This window comes from Poeciliopsis prolifica, unplaced genomic scaffold (genome assembly GCF_027474105.1).
Source record: "Poeciliopsis prolifica strain line A6 unplaced genomic scaffold, Auburn_PproV2 SCAFFOLD095, whole genome shotgun sequence".
NCBI classification, from domain to species: Eukaryota; Metazoa; Chordata; class Actinopteri; order Cyprinodontiformes; family Poeciliidae; genus Poeciliopsis; species Poeciliopsis prolifica.
The window spans coordinates 579,375-593,220 of record NW_026562470.1 but is presented as its reverse complement, the minus strand read 5'-3'; the positions used below and the strand labels follow the sequence as shown (position 1 = coordinate 593,220).

At 37.6% G+C, this 13,846-nt stretch overlaps 1 protein-coding gene across 3 annotated transcripts in view; it reads left to right on the top strand.

Annotated features, from left to right (window-relative positions):
- Nucleotides 1-12,857, top strand: part of tmem131l (transmembrane 131 like) — a 49,769-nt gene extending 36,912 nt beyond the window's left edge. For 2 of the 3 annotated variants that reach the window (XM_055023100.1, XM_055023098.1), the window contains exons 24-34: nt 3,283-3,432; nt 3,522-4,056; nt 4,208-4,320; nt 7,735-7,892; nt 7,959-8,168; nt 8,284-8,356; nt 9,325-9,422; nt 9,534-9,663; nt 10,397-10,449; nt 10,581-10,714; nt 12,326-12,857. In XM_055023100.1, the coding sequence (XP_054879075.1) occupies nt 3,283-3,432; nt 3,522-4,056; nt 4,208-4,320; nt 7,735-7,892; nt 7,959-8,168; nt 8,284-8,356; nt 9,325-9,422; nt 9,534-9,663; nt 10,397-10,449; nt 10,581-10,714; nt 12,326-12,628 (1,957 nt within the window). In that variant the 3' untranslated portion in view covers nt 12,629-12,857. The remainder of the gene's footprint in view (nt 1-3,282; nt 3,433-3,521; nt 4,057-4,207; nt 4,321-7,734; nt 7,893-7,958; nt 8,169-8,283; nt 8,357-9,324; nt 9,423-9,533; nt 9,664-10,396; nt 10,450-10,580; nt 10,715-12,325) is intronic. The other variant, XM_055023099.1, reaches the window with a different exon arrangement.
- Nucleotides 12,858-13,846: the final 989 nt, after the last annotated feature.

Below are 13,846 nucleotides of genomic sequence, written 5' to 3'. Positions count from 1 at the left end.
GTTTCTATTTCATTAGCATTATGTCTGGAACAAAATTATAAATATTTCCAAGTCAGATAAATATGTCATTGTAATGATTAAAGCCTGTGTGATGTGACCCAGATACGCACGCAGAGCAAAGCTGCTTTCCTTCACTTTCAATCTTTAATGTTCTGTGATGTTGTAGTTAAGTTTATTTTTTTAATTGTAAACAACTGTATCATAAATCCTAATAATTCCATCAATTCAAGCATTCTCCATCCACAAAAGGTCATAGTGCATATTTAATTTAACAGATAGTTCCTGTTAAATAAACTACCTCCTTGAAAGTGCCTTTTTTCTGCACTAAATTTCTTAGATTTTGTTTCTAATTGCAGTAAATGAGGTGGAAAATGTAGGTTGATAAGTAATTGTCCTAATTTACTACTCTGGTTCCTGGAAACATTTGCTGCAGTCAGAAAGAGAGACTACTACAGCTTCCAATCTGTGTCCGCCAAAGCCCAGTCCTAATATGGTGGACCCACTTGTTACTTCAGGTTCAGAAGCAACATGTGAAATACATTTCGGTTAAGCATGCGGTTAGGAACAGACTAGTAATGGTGTGTGTTGGGGGAATATCTGGGTCAGGTATTGAATGCACTCAGTAAAATAAATGGAAGTAAATACAAAGTCCTAATAAGGGTAGAAATACAAACCTGTGTCATACTCTGCTCACTGTGCTCAAATATCCCTAGGTAGGTGTTCACATGAGAGAGCAGGTAAGACACTACACATCAAATTTTACAGCATCCAGAGCAAAGCTACGTTGGAAGCATTACCCTAGTGCAGTGGTTCTTAACCTTTTCTGAGGTACCGAACTCACCAGTTTCACATGTGCATTCACTGAACCCTTCTTTAATGATAAATAAAATAATTTTTTTTTCATATTCAAGACATATGTATATGTGTTTTTTTAGTGGTGCACAAAATGAGTCATGCATGAACATCACCTTGCTCACAGAACAAAACCAACACAGTGCATGAACTCACAACAAATTATGGTATTACTTTATTCTGGTCCCAAAAATAATGTGGCCCCATAAAAGAATTTCAGTTCCCAGAAATATATATATATATAATATATATATATATATATATTATATATATATATATATATATATATATATATATATTTATTATTTACTATTATACTAATTAAAAATAAATTTGCATTTTTAAAAGATTTTAAAAAATTTTTTTAACAACTTAATCTTTTTAAATTTGACATTAAATTTTTTTTTTTTTTTTTGTCGTTTTGAATCCACAAAATACTTTTTAACTTTTCCCCATCTCCATGCAGCTTCAAGAAGTGTTCCCTTAGTTTTGCCGGTGCGAGACTAGAGTTGCATATCATGCAGATTTGGACACTGACTCACTTCCTGTTCCGTTATACACGTGAATCCATGATGTAAATCAGGGGAGCTCTAACTTTTTGAGACTAAGATCTACTTTTTTTCTCAGCAGCCAGCTGAGATCTACCTTATGACACAAAGACATAAAAATTGTAAATTAAACCCTATTGACTCATTTCCTATATGAATATACATCAGTGATATTAGAAATGACAAAGTGATAGAAAAACTAATGCGGTTTCTTCCTCAGTGAGATTCTGACACTGGGAGCAGGTTACTGGTTTCTCAGTCAGAAGCTGGTTGCAAACCTGAGGCCAGCAGGTGTCAGTCAGTTATGGGAGATGTGAAATTTGGTTTGAAGATGTCAATATGAGAAACTGCAGACTGATTGGAGGAACCAATGAGCTCTATAAAAATAAAGGCAATTCTTCTGAAGCTGGGATCTAATTAATTTCACATAATCATTGTGGTAGAAGCCATTTGTTTTGTAAAACTTAATAAAATATATTTGTCCTACTGGATGTTTGTTACAACACGTTTACTGCAAACGAACGAAGGAATAAGTCCAAGTTTGTCGTTAATTGATCGTTCAGAAACTACAGCGGCTGTAATGAACCACAGCAAAGGTCAACAAAGATAAAACTCCTCGATCAGGTGATCAACTCAAAACCACTCGCACCTTTTTACTCTCCGTCTCACTTTGTTGTTTAAGCACACCCGTTGCTGTGGAAACTGCCTGCGCCCTGCAAGCCAAGCAGAGATTACATCAAAAACATTCAGTCCGTTATGATATCAAGTTTTCAGGCTTGATATTTATTTATCGATTATTAATAAGCTTCTCATGAACACAGTTTATGTTCATGAGAACAGCGGTGGTTGATTAGCTAATTTAAACTCCTGTCGGTCTTTGAGTCCCTTTTTTTTTTGTTAATGGAATTGAAATGCACTGAATTACACCTCGTTGAAACAATAATTACAGATTATTAATTTTAACACATTTTGTTGATTTTTTAAAAATTATTATTCTTTAATGAAACTACAAATGTTTTGGATCTGAGTGAATATTTTTGATAAGCCTGTCAGCGTCCTGGAGGCCTTCAGTTTGTCACCTGCTGCAGAGATCGACTCAAAATTTTCCTGCGATCGACATATTGAGCACCCCTATTGTACAGATTCATCTGACCACTTTCGTTTTTTTGCTCGACGTGTTTAGTATGGATTAAAATATTGAGAAAGAAACCACACGACATTCAGCTACAACAGCCGTTGAATACTGCGTGCACTAAATTTCCTACGGCACTGATTGGCCAAGCAATGTCACCTGATCCTCTGAAGCAAGTGATGGCCAAGCAGGGCGTGTCATCACAACTTTACAGAAGTGTGTTTGATCAAACCCAGGTTAAGAACCACTGCCCTAGTGTATGGAAACAGACTGCAGCTGTAGTGTCAAGTTCAATCAGAGATCTTTCGACACAAATCATGAAGGTGTTCCAGTTTAGTCATTTTAATGTATGCAATGTGTCTTAAAGATACTAGCTTTGCGGGGCATGCTGTGGTGGTGCAGGGGTTAGCACGCCCCACGTTTAGAGGCCTCAGTCCTCGACGTGGACGTCACGGGTTCGACTCCCGGTCACGGCAACCTTTGCCACATGCCCCCTTCTCCTCGCTCTCTTTCCTGTCAGCCCACTGTCAAAAATATGAGCCACTAGCGCTGCAAAAACTCTTCGGAGAAAAAATATGGAAAAAAAAAAAGATACTAATCTTGACTCTATCAGACTGTCAGCAGATACTTGATCATAAATTCCTCTGATCAGTATGGGAGTGGTAGGATTTTGATCAGGATGGCTTCCATAAATATTTTTTTACTAGAAGGAGGAAGGAGTGAATATTTGCTGAGTTTCTATTTTTGCAGCTTCTCCTTGGTGGGTGTGTGTTTGATGGCCTTCCATCAGGCTCAATACATCCTCAGAGAGTTCTCTACCCCGAGCATCCGAAGCAACCACAACTCTATCCTGTCCCAGGAGAACAGCTCTGTCAATAACATCACCTCCAACGGAGTCAAGTATATCCAGTCAAATACATTAGTTTTATGCTCTAAGGTTTGTATTGAAATGCTAAAAATAACTGTCACCTTTGTATTTGTGTGCACAGTAAATCTAAAGGCAGCTGTAAAACCTACATAGACACCTGTCACACATCTGATAAAGGAAAGGGTCGAGGCTCTTCAGCTGTGGCCAACAGCCCAACCCCACGGTCTCAGTCCTCAAAGAAAGGCTCAACCACTACCTTCCAACCACAGAAGAAGCATAAGGTGTCGCTTTATTACACCAAGCATAAGCCCAGCTCAGCCGCAGCTGCTGCTGCTGCCATGGACGAAGAACACGAGGACCTGACGCCAGACAGCCTCACCCTGGACTCCTGCAACAACAACCACCCAGCATTCATCAGCGAACCAGAGAAAAAGATGCCCCTCGGCTTTCCAGAGAACTTCCAGGCCGACATGAAGCACAGTATGTCAGCAGCAGTTATGTTTCCTGTGGAAATAGCTGCTAGGTTCCCTGAGGACGTCACACTGGCTCCAGGACCCAGACCTGGTTTGTTACTCTGCAACCCTGTGGAGAGGAGCTGCAGTGAGCGTTACACAGAGAAGATCGACTCTGAGCAAAAGGACATTTCTGAGTTGGAGGTAAGGTTGCATAGGTCCAAGTATGAACCATCTGTTACAGATACTGTGACCCCTGTTGCAGCATCTAGAATTGATGCCTCTGCTTCAGCCATCAATTCCAGATACTTCAGAAATTAATTAGCTCATTTAAAATGTCTTTTTACAAATCCAGTTTGGAGAAGAAGCAAAAGAGCAGAAAAAGAAGTCTCTGAATCCAGAGAGTGGAACAGCAGTGGGAAACAATAAGGGAAAAAGGAATCGCAGGATGACGGAAAATGTCTCCAGGTAGAACACGCATTTTCTTGAAGATGAGAAGCACTGAAATTCACAACAATCCTACCTAGTTTGGTGTGCAAAAGTAAATTGAAGATATTTTTAATTTAGCATTTTCCTGAAATTTTACTAATACAGTGTTTCTCAACCTTTTTTGGGCCAGCGGCCCCCTATCCATTATCCAGGTCGCTTATCACCAAGATGTAGGCTACTTGCACAGAATATTATTTTATGATTAATATTACTATCTTTATTGTTGGTGTCTCGATTTTTATTGTTTCTGTATTTATCATCAAAAATCCTTAAAAAGAAACGCATCACTGAATTATTAGTTTCCAAAGAACAAAAAAGCCATGTGAATAGAAATAATTTTTAAAGGTGTGTAAGAAAAATGGCCAAAAATAAACACACTTTATTCTCAAAAGAACACTTACCACTGGAGCGAGTAAAAAAATGTCTCCAGTTCTTAATCCAAAGCTTTGATTTTTGGTTAGGTCTTTCTTGGGTCAACATAAGTCTGCAAACTAAAGTTACCACTTAAACGTCGTCCATGTTTGTTTGTTTACTCTAAATTCATTTGATTTGAAGGGATTTCATATCTGGAATTAGAATGTCTTCGAGTGAAACCTCACACTCTACGATCGAACCCGTTAAACCTACGATTTTAAATCGCCTAGTGTGTGATCTCTCTCTCACATTTGCCAACAAACAACAGGAATCAACCCGCTGATGTCAAAAGTAACCTACAAAACAATAAAGCCCGACTTACCCAGCCTTGAAAGAACAAAAGGCATCAGAGATCTTGTCCCCACTACATTGATGCTATGTTTTCCTCATCGACCGAAAGTGTTTTGCCATGCATAATGTTGGAGGCATCGTGGCTCAAACATCTTGATGTCATCCAAAAAAGATGCCATGAACTTGTTAGTTCCTCTGTCCATTGTTGTAGCTACTATTTGGTGAAAATGATCCAATAATGGACTCAGAAATACTCCATCTGTCCAAGTGGAAGACCCCATGTTTACACAGAAACAAAGCGCCCGAGGCTTTGTTTGTGAGACTTGTGGCCACGTCAGATTTTCTAGGTCGGTTGTGGGCGGAGCTTGGTGAGGTCCATAGTTCATTCCTCCCTTACGCTAAGGAAATGTGGAAGGGAGGGATCAGTGGAGAGTGCCAGAGTTGAGCCTTTTTTCATCCAGTGTCATCAATAGAGAAAAAGGCAGAAAGAATTTATCGATAAAACCGATAAATTGAGGATGATAATTTTCATTTATCATGCGATTAATTTATTTTATTTTTTTATTGCGACAGTCCTACCCATCAGCACCCAAGCAGAGTGGAAAAAAAATCTTTTGTGCCATTTTCTGGTTCGTTGTTAAACCTTGCACAAATTAGCCAGATAAAACATGTGCAACAATACCAGTTAAAACTTTGAAACTCTGCAAAATAACTGCTCTGCAATCTTAAAACATAGGTAGAAGTGCAACTATATTAATCATTACTCTTCTATTCAGTGTTTCTGTCAGTTTCTAGTGGTTGCAGCTCTGTGCTGCCTTCAGGAGAATGGGACATATCCAAAAATTTCACCTACATGTAGGCTTGTCGCGATAAACGATAAATCAATTAATCGCACGATAAATTAAAACTATCGACCTCATTTTAATTATCGGCTATATCGTTTCTTCCTGCTTTTTTTTCTTACTGTTGATGACACTGAATGAAAAGGCTCAACTCCACTGACCCTCCCTTCCTCATTTCCTTAGAGTAATGCCCAGCGCGTCCTGCACCATCTTATGTCGTCGATTGTCGACCCATTATCAAAACCTGAGAGACCACAAATTAGCCGTCGGAAATCCTCGGTATAACGGTTCGATTGAACCGTGTGGTGTCCAACAATGGACACAAAATAATAACTCCAGTTCACTAATTTTGAAACCAGGCATTAATCAATTCCTTACTACAATCTACCTGCATGTATGTGGCTAGTGTCAGTCTGACTGAATGAAAATCATTATAACCTATTTATGTCACGTTAACGAAGAACAGCTGAAAAGTTACCGGGTTTTCTGGTAGAAATTTCGCTCCAACTCCTCCCCAAGTTATTTATATTTTCTTTGCACGAAATGTTGAATAAACATTCATGTTTCCACATATCATCTCCAATGTCTGCTGGACTTCGGGTTGCACCGTGTCAGCTGTTCGGGATTCCCTCCGTGTTTCCCCTCAGAAAGAACGGAGGAGAATCCGCACTGATTGGCTACCGGTCACATTCAACAGGCTGCATTAAACTCCCAGTCTGGGCAAATCTTTGATTTAGATCGGAGCGGCCACGACGATCGACCGTAACACACAACACAAGTGACAATTTAGAACAAATAATGTTCTAAGATTGTCATTTGGGGTAAAAAAAAATTCTGCAGTTTGAACTATTGCATCAGGCAGTCGGATTCTTCTCTATTTAAATCTAATTATTACTGAAGGGCAATATACTATACAGACTTCATAATCTGCACTCTTTTGGTTGAATGCAGTATTTATTTCTACTTTGGCTTTATGTTTAGTTTTTATTCAAGTACATTTATTGTGAATGGAGACAGAATCTATTTTATTTTTGTTTTTGGTTGTTTTATTTATTTTGTGTATCAGTCCCAGTGTTAAGTGTTCTTTTGAAAGTAAAGTGTATCTATCTTTGGCTGGAAACTGCATGTATTATTACGTAATTTCCCTTAAATCAATGTAAAAAGGTCGTCAAACAATATTATCGTTTATCGCAATAATTTTTGAGACAATTTATCGCCCAGCAAAATCTGTTATCGTGACTGGCCTACCTACATGACATTTTCTGTGCAAACAGTGCTGTCAAAGTTCCAGATCCTTTTAATGACATAGAAATATGGGGCAGAAACATGCATGGTATTTTTCTGTAGACATGTCTATTGATTTATAGATTAATATATTTACTGCATAGAAATTACAAAGAACAATCCTATATCCATTTTTAATCCAATCCTAATGATTAAAATTAAAAGTGTCATGGAGTCACTTAACATTAGATTCTTAGATTTCTGAGCTAATGATTGTGTAAATTTGAGCGTAATTATGCAACATTTTATGCATCCCACTATTTTCATCCTTATTTTTTTATTTTGTATTAATAAACATAGTTATTTTATTTGAAAGGGTACATAAAGGTTTACTCATGTATTTATACCAAGGTAAAAGCTTGTTTACGCCTCCAAAATAAGCCAATGTCCCCCCTGCTAAACTCCTCTGGAAACGGTCTGATGCATGGCGATGGGGCTTCATTGTTTTTCACAAAGTTGCATGAAAATGCTGTGCAAATAATTTAGACTGATTTGAAAAAGAGGTCTTGTTAAAACCAGACCTCATAATAACCCTGTTTTGTATTTGTTGTTTTCACTATAGTCCTCCTGAGCACAATGTTATAACCGTACCAGAAAGGGAAAAGGAACCTGATTGGAAAACGAGAAATCACAATATGAGTGAAAACCGTACCAGGAACCGTGGCTTCAGCAGCTTAAAGTCAGAAGTGCTGAAACCAGAAAACCTGCTCAAACAGAACAGTGGGTATTCATGTGATGCTCTGAACCGCAAAATAAGAACACCACTCACTGTTCTGTTTCTGACAGGTGTGTGTCCAAGTCGGAGTCGCAGAAGATGTGGAGCAATAGAGCGCCGCGCAGGGGGTTTGTCGGAGTCTGGCTCAGACTCTGGCAGTTCGTCGGGAAGTGTGAGGGCCAGCAGGGGGAGCTGGGGCAGCTGGAGCAGTGCAAGCAGCATGGAGGGAGACAAGGACCACGTTGCTCGAACACATGTCTGCACTACCTCACATAAAAAAAGTAAATACACAAGCAATCATAACTTCTTCATTAGTGTGGCTATTCCTGTTGGAAGCGATAATAAAAATCTCAAAAGCCAATGATTTCAATATTGTAATGTAATTTTTTTTGTCAGGAGATTCGATACAGAACTACCCTACAGAAACTGACTGCTACCAGAGCATGAATAACAACTACAAGGCCTCAAGGTACTTCACCAAGTAAACACATTTTAGTAGAAACACTGCCTGTTGGAAACAGAGGTTTCAAAGAGGCTACAGGAGTGTGTAAAATTGTAAGGATGAAACATGGCCACTGCTTTCATGAAGTTAATTTCATGCTGAGGTCAAAAATGATAAAACTATGAACATGTGCAGTAGGGAATGTTGCTGACGGATTTAGGACCATTCTGAAGTTATTGCATTAAAACAACTCAGTAGCTGCGTTTCCATCAACAATATGTGCAAATCTGTCTCAACATTCTGCTGTGTTTCCATTAAATGAGAAATGAAATTAAAATCACATGTGAATCAATTTGTTCATGCTATAAATCATTAAAAAACTACTTCCTGTTATCTTCTTTGTGGTTGTTGATCATGTGATTCATGTCATGCGAAAAAGTGTTTTTCGCATGACATGACCACCTCATTCGAGGTGTTTTTTTCATGAAAAAAAAATTCTGTTTTTTGTTTTATTTATGAAAACCAGAGGTTTATTTTAAATATGTGTGTTTCCATGAAGCAAATTTTATTTCAAAAATCAAATTGCGCAATTATATAGCTAATGGAAACAGAACTTGTGTCTAGATGAATGATAATTCCTTAAAACCCTCTCAGGCTCAAATTACTTGCAAAGACTAGCTAAGTAGCACTGAACTGTTGCAAATTTGCAACATCTGCCTGGAGAGGGTTAAGTCTTAAATTTGTTTCTTTTTGCATTTTTAGCATATCTTTTAGCTGCATCTATTTGTTTCATGATTTGTCTCTCTGGTTGAGAAATTTGAGTTTTATTGCACTGTAACAAAAATCTCAGTTGTCTTTTTCTTTTCATAAAGAGGAGGCTAAGTTGTGTCAGACTGTCTTTTTATTTTATTTTTCACTCCCTATTTGAAGCTGCCTAACAATGATATTAATTAGAAGCCATCTAATTACCTGCTCCCTTTTTTTCCCACATTCAGGTTGTACAACAAAGAGATGTACCAAAGCTCAGACCCTGCTTCCTCAAGCTTTGTCCCAAGTTTTGCTGATGTGGCTGCAAGAATGGACAGGAATATAGGTAAAGACAGAACCACTAAGTGAACACTTTGCCTTCTAATAACTGGGATTTAAAGACATGAGAGATTTTCTTTCATCACTGATGGAAGTTTTTTATGTTGTCCTTGGTCAGCAGCTTGTCATTATGTGCCTGAAGATACATGGTCAGCTCCATCCATCCCTCTAACCAATGAGTTCAGATACAACACAACCGAAGCTCTGCCCTACATACCTCAGCCAGTCGTCACCGCATCGTACAACGGGTAGGACAAGGAGAACATCAGGGCTGCATGAACGACTTTTATATCCTTGAATAATGTTGTAGTACAGCACCTTACCAAAGCATTCATACTCTTCAGACTCTTTCACATTTTACTACATAACAGCTGCAACCGCAAACATATTGTTTTGGAAGCAGATGTGAGTTTAAGCGTTATTTTTCTTTGAAGAAAAAACTAATTTTATGACCTCACTATTTTGTACCTGTCTTGAGCAGTCTATTTCGAAGAAAATGTGTTTGATTCAATACTCCTTTTTGTAAACTATTGATTAATTTAGAGCCATATTTATTTGAAGGACAGTTTTGTTTATAGACAGACTTCATCCATTTTAGTGATTTTTATTTTATTTTTCTGAATCGGTTTTAGATGTAGGGTTGTATTTTGGATATTTAAAATGTCTTCCAGTTCCAGTGTGGAGTGTTCAACACAAAATTAAAGTTTATTACTTCTTGAAAGAGAGAACTTGCATTATCAATATGCAAGTACATTTTAGTTGAAATGATCTGTAAAGAACAATATTATCATTTACCATGATCATTTTTGGGACAGTTTATGATACAGCAAAATTTGTTATTGTGACAGGCATATTAATGGATGAGTTGAACAAGTTTTTAGTTACTGATGTAAAAACTTTTGCTGTGTTTTCTGAATAATCTGCTTTGATTGCAGTTTTACGGAAATATTAAAATGGCTATAATGTTTGTTTATTTTGCAGCTTCACTTGGAGCAGTGCCAACAGTCATTGCAACAGTCCCTGCAGCTACACTGGTATCAGTTCCTAATTTCTAAATTCCAGTCATTCATCTCCCCTGTTTAAACTTCCTTAAGTGTTTTCAAACTACTTAGACATGTTTGTTATGAGTTTGATCTTCAGCATGTTTATTTGAAACATTTTCCAGGTAATGTACACTTTCAGAGTGGTTTTCCCCGTCAGGGGGGCCAGAACGTCAATGGCAGTCAGAGCAGCTGGAGTAATGAGCAGCCTCAGGAATCTCCTTCCACCTGGAACTCAGCAGCATGTGTGGGCAGCAAGGTGACATCTTGTATTACCCAACTGTACATTTGTGTCTGCTGTAATAAAAATAAATATTCCCTGTAAATTAAATTGTGATGCTGCAAATCCTGTTGCGATCAAAGAATCGCACACTTTCACAATTGGACAAGTTAATAACATTGTACAATAAATCAGATTTTCATCTTGACTCAAAACAATTAAAGCTGTGCAGGTCAATTGTCCAGATGTCAGATTCAGAAAGTTTTCCCAGCTCTGATCAGTCTTCAGATATGTAAGATCTTAAAAAATAGGTATCAAGTCAAATGTGCTATATAATCTTGGCAAACAAAGATGGCATATTTATTTGTCCAGATTCTGTTTTGCTTTTATGGTCTTGCTTTGTTCTCTTAATGCAGTAAAAAAGAGATGTTTTCAGTCTGGATGGGTAATCCTGCTAAATAAGAACTGATGAATGATTTCAAGATTGACCAAGATATCTAAGGTTTAGGTTTTTTGTTTGTTTTTATTTTTTTAAACTTTATTTCTGTATCCAAGTTGTCCTGACAGTAGTGAAAACCTCTGCATTAGTTATTAGTTATGAAATAAGGAACACTCTGCTTCTTTCGGTGCATGAAAACATTTCTGTTAACCATTCTGAAGAACCAGAGTCAACATCTCAAAAGGAAGCAGTTCACCTGTTTCATGATACAAATATGTACTTAAAATCTAGAGAGAAGCTTTAGTTTTAATAAGTGGGCACAAAGGATTTAAACTCGGACATTTTGGTAAAGTCTGAAATTTTTGCATTAAATAATTTACACTTTTTTTATATTGTTAGTTTTAAGACTAGTAAAATAAAAAAAAGTATCTAGCTAAATTTAGATAATACCACTTTTATATACTTTTGTCACCTGTTCATCACTCCTACGCCTGTCACGATAATCAATAAATCAGTTAATGGAATGATAAATTAAACTCAGTAATTTCATTTCTCTTTTTTTTCTCTTTCCACTAAAGACTGGATCATAAAAGTCTTCAGTTTGGTGCTTTAGTCTTTCCTAGCCATTTTTGAAGGACAACTTTATTTCCAAAGACTTCAAAATTAACTTTGTTTTGTTTCTTTTGGATATTTAAAATGACTTCTTGTTCTAGTTTTAAATGTTCATTAGAATTTCAGATCTTATCTGTCAGAATGTTCTTGCAAAGATCTCAAAACAACAATATCGTTTATGGCAATAACTTCTGGAACAATTTATCATCCAGCAAAATTTATCGTGACAGGTCTAAATTCACTCCACAATAACTTTTCTTCTGTAAACAAATGTTTTGGTATGAAGATACAATGTCCATTGTAGATAGGAAAAGAAGGAGCATACTTCTGGCAAAAAATCTCAAAAAATTTCTAGAAATGTTTTCAACTTTCTGGGCTTAAAAAGTTGAAAGTTTGCTTTTTTAGATTAATCTCAGAAATTCACCCCCCCCAGACCCCCCAATTAAGTTAATCTCAAATTTTCAGTTGTTTTTTTTTTTTTTTTTGTCTATCTACCGTAGCCCTATTCTGCCATTGTATGATGGAGAATGGGACATGCACTGAGGGATTAGCTTTTAGCAAAACCAAAAGTCTAATGTCTTTCCTTTTCTCCTTCACAGCCATATTTCTCGGGGACCCGCAGTCTCTCTCCCATGTCTGGTTTGTTTGGCTCTATCTGGACCCCGCAGACCCACTTCCCACCTGAGCGATCAGCCCCAGTGTCTCCCATGTCTCCCATCACCCCTGCCAACCCTCCTTACTCTCCATTCACCCGGGAGCTGGAGGGAACCTACCGGCCCATCCAGTACTCCAGCTTCAACCCATTTGGGCCACACATGAACCTGGACATATGGAACTCTTCATCCAACCGCAGTTCCAACTCCCAGCTCTCCAACGACTCCGGCTACTGTGGAGATGTCTGAATCTGAAAACCAGAACAGCAGACCTTAATACTTGCAAATGCCTAATATAAAAGAAAGGAAATAAAAATGAATGTTCTTTTATCAACAGTGGGGAAAATGTGAATATTACTTTTTTTTTTATTTTCCAAACTTCAGATTTAAATGTTGTGAGAGGTGAAGCATTTGTTGTATATTTTTCTAGATGTTTTGCAGTTTTGATCATAGAAAATAAAAGCAAGGTTTTGTACTTGAACAATGGTCTTCTTTTCAATTACCGTACCCTATATTTACTCTCCAACATGTACAGGCTCCCACAAGAAGGAACACTTCATTTCTGATGCTTTCCTTCAGCTAAAACATAGAACAAACTCAGGGTTTGTTCAAACAATCCTGCTATCGAGCAGGGATCGTTCACGGAGTATGTTGCGGTAGTAAGTGGAGTTTGGATAGGTGATACACAGCTTTGTGAAACGGAAAACCCAGGATATGCACAGATCTTCAGAATTTAACTAAAATGGAACGGGACGCAAAGAACTTGTACATTCTGCACTTTTGCAGAGAGGAGTCAAGAAATTCAATCTGAAAGGAAGACAGTTTGCAGAGATGGGTAGGAACTAGTAACATCAAGTCCAGCCGTAACTTTCTGAAGGACTGGCAGACGTCCCATTATTAAGTATACCCTTTATGTGTCTGCGTCTATGTGCTCAGCAGCAGCTACGCCTCGTGTTCAAACCAGCCAGTGCATGAGGTAAGTAAAATGTTTTCATTTCAAAAATCTATAATAGTGGGGAGCAGGTTAGTTATGCTACTACTTTGACAACCTTGACATCAGTGTGATCAGGGGAGGCAGGCATAAGGGATAAATAATATATAATTTATTTTGCTATTTCCAACTTGTGGTTTGTACTAATAAACTATTTTTCATTTAGCTGAACTAATTTTGATTTTTTTCCCTCAAAATAGAATTTTCGCAGTTTCCCATTCGAATGCTTGGCAAAGCTGGTGAAGCAGCAGTGAGCCTCACCGGGGATTGACCAACCTCTCACTAACTGCACTGACTGCATGCTCCTCCTGTCTGAACGTCGCCAATAAAATGGTTAAAAACATTTAATGTATGAACTGATTTTCCATAATTTACCTTATGTATATAATTAGAGATATGATGAACTCTATTATGACAAAATTTAATCAGTTGAGTGATTTATGAGCCTAATAATTGCTTTTAATTTCTGGTGACCA